Genomic DNA, 20,147 nt, shown 5'->3' on the forward strand with positions numbered 1-20,147 from the left:
TACAAATCCTGAAGTTAATTGTATGCTTCGTGCAAAAGGTGGGATCAAGTACTTTCATAACTTACAATTCAAATTTGTTTGCGTATATTCTCCAGACTTCTGTCCCAAGAAGTAACTTACCACATTGCATAGATGGAGACAGTCCTGGACAACAGTTGGAATTCTTTAGATATAAACTCCAGAGTACGCCTGTTTTCTCATTGCTTACACATGGAGCTTTAATAGATGAAGAAACTATGGCTCCGGTTAGAGATCCTTTCGTGCCTCTGCCTTGTCTTTTGATGATTTCTTAGCCTCTGGCTAAAATAAAATTTAATTCAGAGAGGCCCCACCTTGGCAGTAACTTCTGTAACAACACAGTATTTTTGAATAAAACAATGTTTATCTGAAAGAGAAGCAAATTATCCCTATCTGAGTTCTCTCATGTCTCTAGAGTTGCAACTCCAGCTTTTAAACACAGGGTAACCATGGAGGAGCTTTTGCGGCTGAAAGGGTTAAATGAAACCCAACTCTCCTTTTCCTGTGCTGTAAAGAATTAGTAATCAAACAGAAGCTGAAGGCAAGACAGAGTGTCAGAGCCACTGACGGAGCTCCAACCGGAGAGAAGCTGTGGACTTGGTCTCCTCACCCTCCAGAAGTGGCATCAGTGAGCACTTTGCCCTCACTGACAAGCGGATCCGGCATCAGGTAAGGAGGGTGGGTTTTGGATTACAGACTAAATCGTGGGTGCCTCTCACTGTCCACTCCTGGGTTAATCAGTTTGATCAAGTTTCAAAAGTTAGACGGGAAAGAGTGTCATGTAAAAGGGAGAACATTTAGAGATAAATATCGTGATTTTTGGCAGGCGAAGAAGAAGGGATGTTTACATGTGAAATTAACTTACAGTTAACTCATTCGGGGGCCCTTTTTTTCTAACATAGCACAAAGCTGTGATACTTCAATAGGGAGCAGGTAGCCTTGCTTGTTTCGTATGAGATGTCCTCCTTCCAACCTTGACCAGAGATGCCTGTTTGCACATTCAGTTCATACATTGAGTAGAGTTTGCATGTGAAAGTTAAGATTGAGAGCACTTGTTTGTAAGGGGGTTACTTGGTTTTTTCCCCCTGCACCTGCTTTGTCTCCATTCTGTGTATTTTGGAAAAGGGAAGCAGAGACAGGAATAACCAGACATTCCCATGAATGCCAGAAGCCAAGCCAACTTGGTTCGCAGCAAGGCAAGCAGCTGTGGGTGACACAAATTGCAGTGGTTGCCATCGGCTGATGAAAGAATCATGTTGCTACAGGCGCACGTAGTTGTGGGAACAATTCCACAGATTATCTGGAGTGGAGCAGTGTACGTGTGTGCTTGATCCAGTAAACAGATTTGGAATTTTGTTTTTTTTTTCTTTCTCATTTATTTATTTATTTGAACGGGAGAAGAAAATTAAAAGTGCTGGCAGGCTTTGCAAGATCAGGCTTTGCATACTTGAGTTCTTTATACAGGTAGTCCTCAAATTAAAACAGTTCGCTTTAGTTGTGTTTGAAGTTACAATGGCACTGAAACACGTGACTTACGACCGTTTTCCACACTTACGACCATTGCAGCATCTCTATGGTCATGTGATCAAAATTCAGATGCTTGGCAACTGGCATGTATTTATGACGGTTGCAGTGTCCCAGGGTCATGTGATCATATTTTGCAACCTTCTTACACACAGAAACTCAGTGGGGAAGCCAGATTCATTTAACATTTGTGTTACTAATTTAACAACTGCAGTGATTCACTTAACAACTGTGGCAAGAAAGGTCGTAAAATGGGCAGAATTCACTTAACAAATGTCTCCCTTAGCAGCAGAATCTTTGGGCTTAATTGTGGTCGTAAGTCGAGGACTACTGGTATAGTAAAGCAGGAAAAGAGACATAAGTTACTTCCTGTCTCAAGGACTTGGAGAGAATTGCTGGTCAGTAGAGAGCAGCCTTTTTAAACTGGTATTCTTCAAATATATTGGACCTTAACTTTCACAATTTGCATGCTACCAGGCTGAGATAGGAGTTCAAACCTGGCATCTAACGAGCACTAAAAGCTGATCCACTAACTGAGGTAAATGGGATGACAATTTTACCAGGCACAAGCCTGCTTCTAACAGTTCCATGAAATGTCAAGCATTCCAGTTATGTTCATTAAAGTTTTATTGTAAAGTTGCCTTGTTCAGCCAAATGCTGCCATGGGTATGATAAGCTAGACCAAACATTGCAAAAATAATATAAACAAAAATATAGCAAAGAGCAAAAGCTTGATATTTAAAGCTGCAGCAAGTTAATGCAACTGTTTTCAGCCTGCGGGTGTTGGGCAGACCTGGAAGTCATAGGAAATCTTTTCCACTCTCCTTAGCAAAGCAGCAGCCTGCAATGGATTGCTCAGAGAAATAAGCTTTAGCCTTCCTTCCTGAACCAAAGGTTGTGAAAAATAAGGGCACAAGATAGCAACAACCTCAGGATTTGTTAAGCAGTATGAGTTATCATGAATGGGAGTGTGTATGTTACGATAATGTACAACCAAGATGATGATCAGCACAGTTCCTAGAGGTATATTTCGATGCTGTGAACATCGTCCTTCAAAGCCATGTTGATTTGGACCACAAAAGAGTCTGGTTCTTTCTAAGTGGGTACTCCAACTTTTCCCACCAGATTCCAGGCCAGTTTAATCCCAGAGACCTGAATCAACCTGAATAGCAGCAGATCAAAGGAGAGGATGATAGGGTTGTACCATGAAACAGGAGAGGGAGAGCGGTGATTTTCATGGTGCAACTCCCCAGGAATTCTATATATTGAATTGTTGAACAATTCAATACTTGTGAGCTTAATAGCAGCTCACAAGTGCAGAGCAGGCATATAAATTGGCTCCCTCTCTCACATCATGCACAAGGTCCATGCTCATAGCATTCTTAAACAGAGATTTAGTTCTGCTGAAAAGAGTGCTAAACCAGTGTTTAAAACTAAGCTGCCTGCCAGCTGACAGGTACTATGAGAGATGAGAAGAGAAATGGAAAGCACCCCCTTGCATTGTGCAAACCTATAGTTGGGTTGCTTTTAAAAGGGGAGCCGTGTTAAATGTTGTTTGAAAAGCATTAATGTCAAACCCGTATTTCAAAATAGCCTGACTTAATTATTGGCACTTCACCATGCAGCCCCCACCCCCCACCCCACCACACACACACACCTGTCACTTGGAAATCAAACAAAACCTGGACCAAATTTTGACAGATGGCTAAAAGCAATGGACTGGCTATCTGTCAAAATTCCTTCCTGCCCCTATCCCATGTTAAGCGCTTTCCACTAGTCATTAAACTGATATAACTATGCCAACATAGAATTTGATGCCCCCTTAATATTTCCTGTCCTACCAGGTGGTTAGTTAAGCAGATTTTATATCTATGACAGAAAAAAAAGGATGCATTTAAGGAAATAGATGATAGGGATGGGTAGCTAGCACTTAACTAGCTACCAAGAAGAGAGAGAATTTTTTAGGAAGTTCAGAAGCTCTCTTTGTGCTCGTGCTTATAATCTCTTCTTGTTATCTGACTCAAAGAGACATATTTGAGTCATATAGGAGACTTATGCAAAACGTAATCTGCTTTTAAAGACATTTTACCAAACAGGATGCACTAAGAACTTTTATCAGTCACTTCATGATTAATAGTGAGTTGGGTCACACTGAATTCTAAACCACAAATTGATCTATAGACAACAATGGCTAGTTTCACACATATCATATTAAAACCAATAAAGACAAATGTAGTACAACATGCGAACTTAGCTAATATTTCCTCTTAAATTTGGACTTGGATCAGATCCCCAATTCCTATGAAAACATTCATGTAAGTGGGAATGTAGAACTGGTATATGATATGATTGTCAGTTATAAAAGTAATAACACAGCATGATTTCATGAATCCAATCTGGATCAGAATAGTATCAGTCACCTCTTCCATGAATTCTGTATGCTGTGTTGAAAATCATGGTTACCTAGACATTTGCTTGCTTGAAGTATGCAGTCCCCAACTCAGTGCAATCAATACATTGCATCAACTCAGTGCATCAATACCAACTCAGTGTATCAATACATGTACAAATGTGAAAATGTATAGAAACACACACACATTGTGACAGTGATACTTACATGTGGTATGTGCTACATAGATGGCTTCGCAACTAACTTGATATAAACCAGCTCACCATCCTTTTTGTATGGAGATCTGTGTCACTAGAGGCAAGATTTCTGTATAGGCACAACAGCAGGAAAAGAGTGCATTTTTCATGGAAATTATAAAGTTCCTGAGTCAAGTGGTCTTACCTGCAGGATTGGAGCCTGCTGGTTGCCTTCATAATGGACTAGCTGTCTGGCTGAATACAAGGCAACTTCCTCTGTTCAGCACAACATAATGAAGTTCAATTACACCCCACCTTATAATGTACTGAGCAGATATTATAGTTAAGCTGATTGCTAATCTAGAATTTTTATGAACTTAGGAATGTGCTTCTTTATTGTACATAGGTGGCAATGCATTCATACATCAGTGATCTGTCCAACGTAAAACACAGTAAATGGAGCAAAGAGTAAATATTTTCCTCTGACCCATTCTTTGGATTCAGATTGGGGAAACAAATACCTTGGGGAGAAATCAACACTTACTGTATCTCCACCTCTTTGGAATGTGATTCTTAATGATGATCCATAAGAACAGCCGTCTACCAATAAGTCATCGTTACTCTGAAAATTACCTTTGATCACTTTTTAAAAACCATTTGGTATATTATGATTACACTTAGCATACAAAAAGGCACAAAGTAATGACAGAACTTTAATTCACTTACGACAGGAAACAATTTCATGGTGGCCTGCACTTCTAAAATGTGAACATCTTTTTCATTTAACAAATTAACTCTTCTGGGATGCTTTTCCTGCATTTACTGGTTGAATTCACATAGGCAAATCCCAATAGTTAACAGATTCTGGAAATAAATATAGACTGCTATGGGCCATTTCACCATTCAAGGCATCCTATACCTTGAGTTTTATGTCTACATCCTATACATAGAACTCAATGTACAGAATTATTTACTGTACTTATGTTTCCAAAAATTTCACTGGGACAGAAAGGCCACCACTTTAGAAGATTTATACCCAATTTACATGATAGTGTTATCAAAATGTAAATCCAACTTTGGGGGACATCTGTCATTTGGTTACTAAGCAGACCTTCTCAATCAATTTGTGTTTCTCATATATTGACATTTGGACAGGGATTCATCTGGTCAAGTTCTAGTTTAGAAACAGATCAAGTTTCCCTACTAGAAATAGGTAAATGATTAAAAATGGTGTGTTTTACTCAGTGCCAGATCTGAAAGGAACATTATGTCATTTTTGAGGGCTTACATCAGATGTTGCCATTCTCTTTTCTGAATTTAACAAAATCTAGACTTGTTTTCTGCCAACTACTCCAGTTGAAGACTGTGGGCCATAAGGCACCTTCAGTGTCTCTTGTTCTTTTTCTTACACATGTAGGAAAAGAAGTATGCTCCTTTTATTATAGTTCACTTTTTGAACTAAAAGATCCATTCATTCACTCACTCACTCACTCACTCACTCACCCATTCATTCATTCATTCATTCGGTTGTTCATTCATTCATACTTTTACAACTCAGTCTAGCTGGCCAGGCCAGGTTTGCATTCCAGAAGAACTGAGCCAGAATATCCACGATGCATAATACCTTATTCTATGTAATGGCTACCAAAGATTATAATTCCCATATATTGTTATAACATTCAACAAGCTTGGTCAATCCTACTTTAGGACTTTTCTCATATCTCCTTGTACCTTTTCACCAAAATACTATTGACTTATTAGTTCACATGGAAGCTATTTATTATTCGAAAAGCCATCTTGTATGGAGATAAACATATCTAGTGTAGATATCTAATTACTCAGATATGCATATTCCAATAGTTTATCTTTTCTATCAGGATTCTATAATGCTACCAAGTATATTTCTCAAGTATTTACTTGATTAAACCTATCCTATCATCTCCAGCCTTTGGGGGAATATATCATAGTACTTCATCATTAGAATGCTCTCCAGATAATTTGGATCATAAATTTCATTATTCCCAGCTGGCAATGGATAATGGGAATAGTATTCCAATGTACCTCTAGGGCATCAGGTTGAGAAAGTTGTATAGTATTTAATTGCTTAATTCTACCCTGTTTGTAGTTACTTATTTAATGACTTGATTAGAAGGGAAGAGCAATGCTTTATTTTTGAAGGGGAAAAGAAACTTGTGAATAAATACAATAATGACTCTAAAATTCAGAAATGGAATTATGCCATGCTATATTATAGAATTAGGACTGTTGAGAGAGAGAAACTTCAGAAAACCAAACAATAAGGCAGACCACAAATACTGCAAAACTAGTACCGTGCTATGCCAGTGCACATATTTTTATATAAAAATTTAAAGTTTTTATTTAACTTTATAAACAACACCATCATAATACATGCTTGGCAACCCTGTGCAGGATCATTTTCCTCCTATTCAAATTTGAGTTATCCTGCATGGAAAAATGTTGCCATACCATTGCATTGTTTATTTCTGCATTTCTTCTTAAAATAGTTTAAATCTGCTTTGAATGTTTTGTGATGATTCTTCATAGAGCAAGCAGGCTTTATTTCTTATAGCAGAGTTAGATTTTGTCAGTCAGTCAACTCGTCTCTCACATAGTTCTGTGTTTGCACCAGATTCCAGAGCCAAAAAATAAGCAAATGCACACTCCCCAGATTGTATGCATTAGCATCTAAGGAGCAATGTCTAAACTTGCAGGTTTCTTTGGGCATCTCCAATGAAATGATTAAATTTTAAATTGTTATGATTCGTTAAAGATCAATTTTCAGATTAGACCAGCGTTTCTCAACCTTGCCAATGTTAAGATTAGTGAATTTCAGCTCCCAGAATTTCCCAGCCAGCATCCTGGCTGGGGAATTCTGGGAGTTGAATTCCATCTGGATTACCAAAATATCTCATGGGATTAGAGAGAAACTATAGCATTTTTTTATCTTGACTTATTATTCATAAATTATATTATACTGGTGATAGTTATTAGTTATTGTATGATGATTCTATTTTAATACTGAATTAAGGTTTAAAATAGGAGATTATAATATGTAGAAATGAATGAATCTTAATTTTCTTTAGGATTATCATTCCCTTAGTGAAGACAGAACTGAAATCTCTTACTAACCCTTTCTTTGTTCTATTCTAAAGTCTGATATTTCAAAATGGTGGAATGTTTGCTATATTCTTCTTTGGGGTAGTTTTTACATTAGTCTCTTGTGCTGAACCAGATGTTAAAGGACAAAGTTTAGAAAGGAGGTGAAATTAATTACTGGTACTTTTGGCTGGGGTAAAAACTCACTGTGAAGGAATGAAAAGTGAATATTTCCTGTGAATCTTTCAGACTAAAAATTTGGCAGAAAAGTGGAGAAGATTTAAAGCATTTTTAAACATATGAAAATAAATGTCAACAAAATATTTTTGCACTAATTCAGTTATAAAGCACCATGCAGTCATTTGCAGATTATAAAATCCTATGCAAGTTATGATCTAGTGTCCACCATCAATGCACAAGTAGAAATCAGAATATTTTTCTCTATTCTGCATAAGTCCTCCCCAGATGCAAGCAATGGCTTAATACCAAATAACCAGGGACATATCGCAACAGCTGTACAATCCAGACTTGGAGAGAGACTGGCACTATCCCAAAGACAGATTCTGGACTAAAGAATCCTAGTTTATAGTCCCCCTTCAGTTTACTATCTGGCTTGATAATTACATCCCTTTCCAGAACAGTATAATAACCATTTTAGCCAACCACTGAAACTGATCTCTTGTTAATTTTCAAAAACTTGAGATTTTCAAATATAAACCAAAAACAAATTATACATTTTAACATACACTATAGAGTGATAATTTTATTGAGCTACATCCCACCCCCACCCCCAATGTGGTAGTACTTGAATACCTCAAATTCCTGATTTTTATCTTTAGCAATAAGATTATCGCAACCAAGCTTTACTGGTTCCCTGAGGCATCCAATATTTGAAAACGCTTTTTATGTTACACCCCAAATAAATATCCATGGCCCTGAAGAGATATTATGGGTTCTGGAATTGTCCTGATGACTCATCATCCCATGCCAAAACCTTTCTGATTTCAATACAAAGTTCATTTCATTTTATTCTAGAGATAATTCAGATCTTACAGATAAGGATGTATAGATAAGACTGCTGAGGAAGGAAATAAGGAGTGGGTCTTTTATCCCACTCCTCACGGGCAGGGGGTGGGGGGTGGGGGGTGGGGCTTCAGGTAAGAGAGAGAGCAGACACATTCTCCTTCTCCTTTCCCCACCAAGAGGAGAGAAAACTAAAAGAAGCAAGATTTCTCTCAGAACTTCCTTAATAATCTGTATTAGTCCTTTTGGAATGTAAGCATCTGTCTTGAGATACTTTTAATGGGCTTGCTCTATTCATACAAATTTCCTGTGCTAAATATGGACACTGATGAATGAATTAGAAAATTCCTTTCAGGGTTACCTCAATATTTTTCCTACAAGAAAAAGCATGTGAAGATTCTAGAGCCAATCAACCAATCAACACCACTCCTTTTTACCCAATAATAAAATACAAAGAATTGTCAGCCACTCATTGTTTGGCTTCCAGTTACTTATTAACAGCACTCTCTCTCACTCAGGGCTGATTTATCAATTAGCTATTATAGATAAAGTGCCTAGTGCCCATGAAAATGTTTGTTATATGCTGCCCATCTCACTATCCAAAGTGACTTTCTAAAATGTTGTTTTAATGAGAAGGAATAAAAATGAAGTAGAAGTTATTTATTGTATGCCTTTTCATAAATGTTCATTTATTTTCACTCCTTTAATTAAAAAAACACATGAGAAACGCACAAACTGTGAACATCTAGCCAATAATCTTATTTGTAACCTAGAGGCATAGGGCGGCTACTGAAATTTAGTTAACTTTGATGATGATGATTAGATGTAATGCTATTTCCTATCTCTGTAAAATTCAAAGAAAATATTGAAAATTATATGAGGTATATTTTTTAAATACTATTCTTTTTATAGAGGAAGGGGCCTGTGAAAGCAAAATTAGCTAGGACCCAAAAAATTACTCTGATCCCAGCCTCCCCAGATCTGCATCAGGAATATTTTTTTAAACTAGCTTTTTTATTTTTTATTTTTATTTTACATTTATACCCCGCCCTTCTCCGAAGACTCAGGGCGGCTTACAATGTATAAGGCAATAGTCTCATTCTATTTGTATTTTTTTTTTTTACAAAGTCAACTTATTGCCCCCCCAACAATCTGGGTCCTCATTTTACCTACCTTATAAAGGATGGAAGGCTGAGTCAACCTTGGGCCGGGCTCGAACCTGCAGTAATTGCAGGCTCTGTGTTCTAATAACAGGCTTCTCTACTGCCTGAGCTATCCCGGCCCCTTTGAAGAAATAAAAGCAAAAGAAGAGAGCTGGTGCCATTTCCTGTGGGTGCACCTGTGCCCTCCAAAGCCACTGATGCTGCCATGTGAAGATGGCTGCACCTGGCTCTTTTGCCCAATGAAACCAAGGTACTTCTAAGGCAGGGAAACCGGAGCTGGAAAGCTTGTTTCCTGGAGCTCCCTTAATGAAAGCACATGTGCCCCATTTAGTGCAACAAAGGGAAACTAATTAATTGAAAGCTGTCACCTGACTGACAGAAACATGGGAATCAGATCTGGATTACTCAGATCTGAAATTTTCCTTCACTTTTCAACCTGTGGCTTTACAATTTTTTTTGTTTGTTTACATTTATATCCCGCCCTTCTCCGAAGACTCAGGGCGGCTTACAGTGTATAAGGCAATAGTCTCATTCTATTTGTATATTTTTACAAAGTCAACTTATTGCCCCCCCAGCAATCTGGGTCCTCATTTTACCTACCTTATAAAGGATGGAAGGCTGAGTCAACCTTGGGCCGGGCTTGAACCTGCAGTAATTGCAGGCTACTGTGTTCTAATAACAGGCTCTAACAGCCTGAGCTATTCCGGCTATTACATGACAACTCTTTCAAAGGAACAGAAGCAGGGGTGAAATCCAGCAGGTTCTGACAGGTTCTGGAGAATCGGCAGCAGAAATTCTGAGTAGTTTGGAGAACTGGCATATACCCCCTCTGGCTGGCCCCAGAGGGGGATGGGAATGGGGATTTTACAGTATCCTTCCCCTACCACACCCACCAAGCCACGCCTACAGAACCGGTAGTAAAAAAAATTGGATTTCACCACTGTACAGAAGATAGTTATTCAAGATCCAGCAATGGATCTTGGAAGCAGTACAATGCAAAATAATGGTAGAAGCAGGGAACAATGCAAAATAAATGTAACAAAATATCCTGAAGGGCTAAGTAAGTGTCATATGCAGTCAGTGCAAGTAGTCCTTGATTGATACTGGCCAGTTAATCACCATGTGAAGTTACGCTGGACTAACAAATGGTTATTTATGACCCACCTTCAATGTTATGACTGCTGCACCATGCAGCCGTATCAGGTGCTTGGCCAACTGGCTTGCATTTGTGACTGGTTGCAGCATTCCATGGCTATATGATCATTTTCTGGCAAGAACACCGACTGGATAAGCTGGGTTCAAACTTATAATCATAGGTTTTGCTTAACATTCAAGTAATTTGCTTAATAATCATGGTGATTCAGTTAATGACTGTCATAAAATGGTCATGAAATTAAATCTGGACACCTGGTGAATTACAGTGGTTTATAATCAATATTCTGCGCTCAATTGCGGTTGTAAGTCAAGAATTACCCATAGTGTGAAAAGAACTGTTTTCAAATGAAAAATTCCTTTGGAGAGGAAAGGTGATCAGGATTGAAGGAGGGATAAAGGAGTGATTAACTTCAAAGCAGCCATTTTTTTACTCCAATTCACTTATGAAAAGAGATATTGTAATTTAATTTGCCAGAATTTGTTGTTCATAATTTCATTCTGTGGTTTGTACTGTACTGACCATGGTTCCTGATATTTATGTTTTATATGGAGCTTAATAGTGATTCACAGTCAAGTAATGACCTCCTGGAAAATTATAACCTCTATGACATTTATAAAACTATTGCTTATTCATTTCTATTTAACTCTCTTATCCCTTTTATGATCTTTGTCTTTATTCATTTATATATATATTTCTATTTTTAAAAAAATACAATTTAGATTATTTGTAAATAATCCTTGCTACTATTGTTGAATTCAGAAGCAATACTTGTTAGAGGACATGCTCTTGAACATAAGCAGAGTGTCAAAGAATACTGAATAATTTACATCTCATTATATGGAAAATGCATTCATAGCAGTTATTCCTATTATGACTTATTACTTATAATATGAAATTATTAGAATACAGTATTGACTTAGTCCAACTACCAATGAATGTTAGCAGACATTCATTGTCTCTGAAGTAAAGATAGACCTAGTAATACATGAAGATTTTTATTACTAAAGATCAGTATTGACACTCACTCTAAAATACATCTTGAAGAGGGGAAAGAAACAGAAACAGAGAAAGAAGTAAACTAGCGGTGAAAAGCACTTACCTTTGCTATTGGTTCAGAAATGTGCATGCGCAGAGGGTCAAAAACAGGATGTAATGATGTCCTGGCAGGTGGGTGGAGCCTCCCGCTGCTTGTCCTACCGGTTCGCACGAGCTGGATAGATCTGGCCAGATTTCACTGCTGAAGTAAACTGACCTATGACAGAGATCAACCAAGCCATGACAGAGAGATCATAGAGGGAAAGTTTCTTTTGTTTTTCTAAAAGTTTATTTTCTTCTTCATCTGCAGGACATAATGGTATTATTAATCCTACTGGTTGCACTGGCAGCGATGTCTCCATCTACACTGGCGGTAAGTATTGAGGCCCAACTTTAAGAACTAGAATCAAATATAAAAATATAGGCCAGATGTTTGCAAAGGATGTGCAAAGGGTAAAAAAGGATGTGCAAAGGGCAAAAGATGTTTGCAAAGGATAAATCCGAGCTTAAAAAACAAGTCTTGTGCTCTTTCAAAAGAACACAGTTCTTTTGTGGGTTATGTGGGAAGAAAAATCAGGTCTGCTTCCAAGCTGGGAATAAAATGGAGGCTGCTTAAGAAAGAAGGCTTATTGATGAGCACAAGCAACAACAGTATACATTTCTGAGCAGTAGTGGGCTTCATTTACCTTCTCTATTGGTTTGCTATTGGGAGCGTGTGTGTGTGTGTGTGTGCTCACTTCGTTAGCGTGTGGCACTTCTGTGTATGCGCAGAAGCTTCTGCGCATGCACAGAGTGTCCGTGATGACATCCGGGTGGGTGGGCGGGCGGAGCCTCCCACTGCTGCCGCTACTAGTTTGCCCGAACCGGAGCAACCAGTAGCAATCCACCACTGGTTCTGGGACAGCTGACAAAATGGGGTTGGGATAGCTGGGCTTTTATACATTTGGGGGGATTTTGTGTTTGAGATGTTCCAGGAGGTTTGTGCAATGTAGTGAACTTTGTGTCTTTTGCTATTCTAATGGTGGTGGGTAAATCTTATTATGTCCTAAAGGTCACGTCTTGTCCTTGGGGGAATGTAAATTCTTAATCCCACCAAGTCTGGGGGGAGATGGGCTGAAAGCCTTTTGTTTATGAATAAACTGGCCTGGATTTCTTAATAGGCACAACATATCCATCTCTAAAGCCTTGAGGCTTCTGCTTGAGGCTATGGGACTGTTTTCTGCCTTCGTTATGATTTTTCTCCATTTCTCCTTTGGGAAAATATAATATTCTGCCTCTTTTAATATTCCCCAAAATATTTCATTCTCTGGGGGGAGGGGGATCTTACCACAGTTACACCATGTAAGACCTGACAAGAACTTTGGACAGATTCTTTTATGGATTCTTTTGGTTTCTCGTGGAAAATCTGGTAACTCATCCATTTAAGGAATATCAATTCCATATTTGTACCAAATTCCTGAGATATATGGATTCTGAGAGCTATAACTCAGTTAGCAATATGTAATATAAATAAAATGAGGTTTCTTTACATATGGATAGATGAGAATCATTAAATCTAATCTTTTGGAGGAAGGGGAATGAACAATACTCAAAATGAGTATTATTAGGTCCCTTTCAACTCCGTTAATCTGTTAAATCTATTATTCCCAATTTATTTTGAGTATTATTCCCAGTTTAATTTATTTTCTGAGAGGAATTCCTCTCAGAATATAAATTAATAAATTATTTGTTTAGAAATTGTTTTATGGGGCTCTTCAATTCCAAGAATATCTTGATAGAAAATGCAGTTGCTAGTTAATGAGGGAGAATTCAGTTTTCTGAATATTAAGTGTGAGAGGTCAGACTGCCTGCAAAATGGTCAGCACCTGAGCTTCTGGTGCCCTGCTGGTGTCCTGTCACTTTAAGAACTCCCCTAGCCAGTCCAGCAACTGGTGGCTGTAAAAGCCGAGCAGACTGGCAACTGGTTCCTGGTGGTTGTGTTGGAATGAGAGAGAAGGTTATGTTGCCTGGTTAGGTGGCTCAGTGGCTAAGACACTGAGCTTGTTGATCAGAAAGGTCGGCAGTTCGGTGGTTCAAATCCCTAGTACAGGTCTTCTGTGTGAACAGGGGGTTGGACTAGATGACCTCCAAGGTCCCTTCCAACTCTGTTACTGTATCTAAAAGTAGTTTGTGTTTTTTGGGGGAACTAAACTGACCTGAAGCAGCTCAAGGCAAATAAAAGAGTTACTGTTTTTCAGAAGTAGGACTCACAAAGAGAAGTAGTGGAAGAACAGGAGTTGTAGCAGAATTCGGAAGAGTGATATAGTAAACGATGTACTAGCCTTTGAGTCCTTGTGGGTATTGCCTAGAGGCCAGAGGGGTTGTTTTGGTTCTCTGGGGTTTTGGAGCTAACCGACCTGGGTATATATAAAAGAACCTGTGACATAGAGCTATATTATTAAACTTATATATTGCCAACTATTGAATATGGAAAGCCAACAAATAGTGTTAATTTTCTGATTTGTAACTTTGTAATATATATATATGGCACCTTTGGTTAGATGGACTAATAGAACTATAGTATGTCTGAAAACAATTGTATTTGTTAGAAAGCTATGGAATATAATGTCTAATAAAAACAAATTTGATCTGCATTCACATGCTAAACTGACTTTATGGGGAAACCCAACATTTAAAAAATTGAATGAAAGCTGGGATATTGACTTTGGACCAATTAATAGATGATGAATATGAATTTTTAACATAAGCTGTGCTGAGAGACAAATATCTATCAAATGTAACTCAGTGGCAATGTTTACAGCTACAACACTTGTAAATATTGTCAGCTTTTTCAGCAGAGATATTAGAACAATTGATTAAATCTTTCAAAATTAAAACAACCTGCTTTTTCTTTTTATAGATATTTGTTACTAATAAATCATTTAATATGCAAAACTGGAGAAAGGAGTAGAATAAAGAATTAGATACTCCTATTTTGTCTAGACAATGGGAAAGTACTCTTCTATAGCAAGAGCATCAATTGACCTTAATTTACAAGTTATACAAGAAAAAATAATATATAGAGTTTAGGAAATTTCCCTGTATAGGAAAGGATTACATCAGTACTAATCGTTAATTGGTTCTAGGAGGTGTGATGGGTACCAAAACTGATGAATACTAAATAAATTTTTCCCATAAGGAATAATGTAGTGAGTTATAAGGCACCATAAGGGACGTGGTGGCTCAGATGCTAAGATGCTGAGCTTGTTGATCGAAAGGTCGGCAGTTCAGTAGTTCAAATCCCTAGTGCCACCTAATGGTGTGAGCTCCCGTTACTTGTCCCAGCTTCTGCCAACCTAGCAGTTCGAAAGCACGTTAAAAAAAATGTAAGTAGGGGGCGTGGCCATGACCGTGGTGGGGTAAGGACCTTTCCTTCACTTCACAGGGCTTATTAATGAAGATTTATGAGAATTTATGCCGTTTGGAATGCACTGTTATGGAGGAAAGTTAATAAATCATGAACTGAAAGTGTTAACAGCCCAGCAGATTGAATTTAAAACTGGTAGGTCATCTGAAACGGCTTGAATTAAGGAGTTTCTACAGCGTGGGTTGACCGAGCCGGCAGACAAGATAAGTTGGAATAAATTACTGTGTTCTGTTTTTCCAAAATTAACTATCTTGTTCTGTGTTAAAAAATTTTTTTCTATTGCTGAGGCTAAGGAGTGAATATTAAGGACTGAATATTAAGGACTGAATTTGATAATGAGAAGAATTTTTTTTTTTGAGCCTTCCGGAAGTTCAGCCAAGAAGAATTTAATTGAAGAGAAGAGAAACTGACTTTCTACTGGATTGTTTGGCAGTAAGAGGATTTTACTGAGCTAATTTTTCTTTATTTTTTTCTCTTGAGAGCAAATTAATAGCTTGTTTATATTACAAAAAAAAAAAGGATTTTGCTTCGTTTAAGTTGGTTTGTCTTCCTTTCTGCTTTGCTGACGTGGAGGAAAAATGGCGCTGATTAATGTTAGCTGTGAAGTTTTGTGTTTCTTTGTGGAGTATCCTTGAACTTGAGAGATAACAGTGCAAATAAGCCGCTTCGCTTCAATTAAAAGACAGTCGTCCTTTGATCTTCACTAAGACCCTCTGTAAAATTGGTTTGGAATCTTAGTTTGGTTTTTTTCAAAATGACTCAACAACTTTCAGAAACGCAGCAACTTGCTGCAGCTTTAAATAAAATTGGGGAAAAAATAGCAGGACTATCAGAACGTATAGATAATTTGACATTGAAACTGACATCTGAAATGCAGAATTTAAAGCAAGAGATGAATGAAAACTTTGCAAAACAAAAAGAGGAAATGGTAATGATTAAAGATGAAATGGAGCAGATGCATGTGCATGAGGTAAAAGTCGATCGGCAAATTGGTAAAATATTTTATAAAAATGAGCAGCAAGATAAGAGAATCTGTCTTTTGGAAGAAGAGATGAGGAAATATAATTTTGTTATCAGAGGAATCTCGGAAGAAAAGGAGGATAAATTGAAACAGCGGGTTCTGAAATGGATTAATGATTTGGATACGCAACTTACGCTCCCAATAGCAGACCTGGCAAGTGTTTTTAGAATTGGATATAGAAGGCAAAATGGTTCTAACAGGAATGTGCTTGTCAGGTTCGCAAATCTTGGTGATAAGTTGGAAGTTATGGCCAAGGTGAGAGAGTTGGGAGATGCTTTGAAGTTTGAAGGGAAGACTATTCAAGTCTTCCCGGATATATCAAGAGAAGAAAGGGCATGGAGATTTTTTTTAAAACCAATCACAAAAGTTTTGAGGATAATGGAATTAAATACAATTGAGGCCACCACAACAATTGAAATTTTTTATAAAGGAAGGATGCGTACAATCACCCCAGATATAGATGCATTATTATATTTACGGGAGCTTGGACTGATTGAGATGGAGGATTTAATGGAGATAAAAGATCAAATGCTTCAGATGGGTGGAACATACGCGGAAACATCAATCCCAGAAGAAGAAAAAGGGGCTATTGGAGGACAAGACTCAAAGGGTTAAAGAGGAAAGAAATATCACCTGTGTTGGTTGAACAGAAGAAGAGTCGTGAGGATACAGTAAGAGAAGAAGCAGATAAGAGTCTTGGAAAATACGAAGCTGAATGCGGGTCATCGCTATCTTTTTTTTTGAGTGATGAATTTAAATAGACAGCCCGAAAGAAGTGGCCGGGCATTGGCACGTCCCTCTCCCCATTCTCTTTATAGAGGCGAAATCGATGAGGATGTGGGGAAGAAGATTGTTTGTACTTTATTGTTTGTTTTGTTTTGTTTTTTCTGTTTTCTTATTGTTGTTTATATGTTAAATATGGTAGTTTAATGTCGGGTGGTGGGCACAGAAAGGAAGATGCGGGGATAGGATTAAAAAAATTATATTTTAAATGGGAGTTATAAAAATAATGTCATGGAATGTGAAGGGTACAGGGAATCAGATTAAAAGAAGAAGATTGGAGTTTAAGATTAAAAGGGATTTGCCAGACATTTTATTTTACAAGAAACCCATCAGAAATCTGAAGATTCAAATAGAATTGGGGAAAAATAGCAGGACTATCAGGCGTATAGATAATTTGACATTGAAACTGACATCTGAAATGCAGAATTTAAAGCAAGAGATGAATGAAAACTTTGCAAAACAAAAAGAGGAAATGATAATGATTAAAGATGAAATGGAGCAGATGCATGTGCATGAGGTAAAAGTAGATCGGCAAATTGGTAAAATATTTTATAAAAATGAGCAGCAAGATAAGAGAATCTGTCTTTTGGAAGAAGAGATGAGGAAATATAATTTAGTTATCAGAGGAATCTCAGAAGAAAAGGAGGATAAATTGAAACAGCGGGTTCTGAAATGGATTAATGATTTGGATACGCAACTTACGTTCACAATAGCAGACCTGGCAAGTGTTTGAGAATTGGATATAGAAGGCAAAATGGTTCTAACAGGAATGTGCTTGTCAGGTTCGCAAATCTTGGTGATAAGTTGGAAGTTATGGCCAAGGTGAGAGAGTTGGGAGATGCTTTGAAGTTTGAAGGGAAGACTATTCAAGTCTTCCCGGATATATCAAGAGAAGAAAGGGCATGGAGATTTTTTTTAAAACCAATCACAAAAGTTTTGAGGGATAATGGAATTAAATACAATTGGAGGCCACCACAACAATTGAAATTTTTTTATAAAGGAAGGATCGTACAATCAGCCCAGATATAGATGCATTATTATATTTACAGGAGCTTGGACTGATTGAGATGGAGGATTTAATGGAGATAAAAGATCAAATGCTTCAGATGGGTGGAACATACGCAGAAACATCAATCCCAGAAGAAGAAAAAGGGGCTATTGGAGGGCAAGACTCCAAAGGGTTAAAGAGGAAAGAAATATCACCTGTGTTGGTTGAACAGAAGAAGAGTCGTGAGGATACAGTAAGAGAAGAAGCAGATAAGAGTCTTGGAAAATACGAAGCTGAATGCGGGTCATCGCTATCTTTTTTTTTGAGTGATGAATTTAAATAGACAGCCCGAAAGAAGTGGCCCGGGCATTGGCACGTCCCCTCTCCCCCATTCTCTTTATAGAGGCGAAATCGATGAGGATGTGGGGGAAGAAGATTGTTTGTACTTTATTGTTTGTTTTGTTTTTTGTTTTTTTTCTGTTTTCTTATTGTTGTTTATATGTTAAATATGGTAGTTTAATGTCGGGTGGTGGGCACAGAAAGGAAGATGCGGGGATAGGATTAAAAAATTTATATTTTAAATGGGAGTTATAAAAATAATGTCATGGAATGTGAAGGGTACAGGAATCAGATTAAAGAAGAAGATTGGAGCTTAAGATTAAAAGGGATTTGCCAGACATTTTATTTTTACAAGAAACCCATCAGAAATCTGAAGATTCAAATAGAATGTATATAAAAGGTATGCAAATATATGAAAAAGCATTTGGAACTTCAAAAGCTAGAGGAGTTGCAACACTGATATCAGATAGGGTGTACTTTGAAAAACATAAGGTAATTTTGGATGAAGATGGAAGATATGTAATAATTGTTGGAAATCTTAATGAGGAAAAAGTGACACTTGTTAATTTATATTTACCGAATGAAAAACAAAGAGAATTTCTTGAAAAAATAACAAAAATTTTGGAGAATGAAAGTGTAGGGAAAGTAATTGTGGCTGGGGATTTTAATTTAATCAGAGATAAAATAGATAGTACTAATCCCACCCGCTGTGGAGGAGCAAATAAAATGGGGATTTTAAATATGTGGATGCTTCGAAACGGCGTGGTCGATGTGTGGAGAGAGGTTAAAGGAATTGAGAGAGTATACACTTTTTTCTCTAAGATATATAATACATATTCTAGAATTGATTATATTTTTCTTTCTAAAGATTTGTTGAATAATGTGGATAAGGTAGATGTGGGAATTTTTAAAGATTCTGATCATGCAGAAGTTATGGTGGACTTAGATTTTAATTTTGAGAAAAAAAGAAGCTATTGGAGATATGACGAGAAATTGTATAAAAATGAAAAGGATAAAAAATGGATACTTAAAAAACTGGAGGAAAGTTGGAGATTAAATGATAACGGGGAGGTTAAATTTGAAATTGTTTGGGATGCGATGAAAGCGGTGTTTAGAGGGGAGAGTATTAAATTATCAAGTAGGAAATATAAAAATTATAAAATTAAAATGGAAAGAGATAAAAATCAGATTAAAGAATTGGAAAATCAATTTTTGCTTACTAAAGAAAAAAAAATTCTTCAGGAGCTTAATATGTTAAGAAATAAAATGATAGAAGAAGATACAGAGTTAGTAAAAAGAAATTTGAGATTTTTAAATAGGAATTTTTTTGAATTTAGTAATAGAAATTCTAAATTATTGGCAAAGATGGCGAAAGATAAAAGAGAGAAGAGAGAAATTGGAGTTTTGATAGATGATAGAGGTATAAGATGTTATAAAAAATTAGAGAAATGTGAAGTGGTTAGAAATTTTTTTCAGAATCTATATTCAAAGAAACCAATTAATCGGGGAAAATTGCAAAGCTATTTAGAAAAGTATGTGGTGAAAATTGATCAAACATATAAGGAATTGATGGAAGAAGATATAACACAAGATGAGATTAATGGAATAATACAAAAATTAAAATTAGGGAAAGCTCCAGGTGAGGATGGATTACCTGTTGAGTTTTATAAAGAATTTAAAGAATTAATAATACCAAGATTGCAAAAATTATTTAATGGAATATTACATGGTGGGGAAGTACCTTCGTCATGGAATAGAACGATGATATCCCTAATTCCTAAACCAGATAAAGATTTAGAAAGGATTGAGTCCTATCGGCCCATTTCTTTAATTAATCAGGATGCAAAGATATTTACTGCTATTATAAGTAATAGATTAAATAGATTTATAGATAGATATATAAGTTATAATCAAGTAGGTTTTGTGAAGGGTAGATACATGAGTGATATTGTTAGAAGAGTATTAAATATTATAGATGTAGCTGAATA

General features: G+C 36.9%; 1 protein-coding gene across 3 annotated transcripts in view; it reads left to right on the forward strand.

Annotated features, from left to right (window-relative positions):
* The first annotated feature begins 418 nt into the window (after positions 1-418).
* The window catches only part of PAPLN (papilin, proteoglycan like sulfated glycoprotein), a 97,791-nt gene continuing 78,062 nt past the window's right edge, over positions 419-20,147 (forward strand). For all 3 annotated transcript variants that reach the window (XM_058161951.1, XM_058161952.1, XM_058161953.1), the window contains exons 1-2: positions 419-687; positions 11,933-11,995. In XM_058161951.1, the coding sequence (XP_058017934.1) occupies positions 11,939-11,995 (57 nt within the window). In that variant the 5' untranslated portion in view covers positions 419-687; positions 11,933-11,938. The remainder of the gene's footprint in view (positions 688-11,932; positions 11,996-20,147) is intronic.

The sequence above is a fragment of the Ahaetulla prasina genome, chromosome 1, assembly GCF_028640845.1.
Source record: "Ahaetulla prasina isolate Xishuangbanna chromosome 1, ASM2864084v1, whole genome shotgun sequence".
Lineage (NCBI taxonomy): Eukaryota > Metazoa > Chordata > Lepidosauria > Squamata > Colubridae > Ahaetulla > Ahaetulla prasina.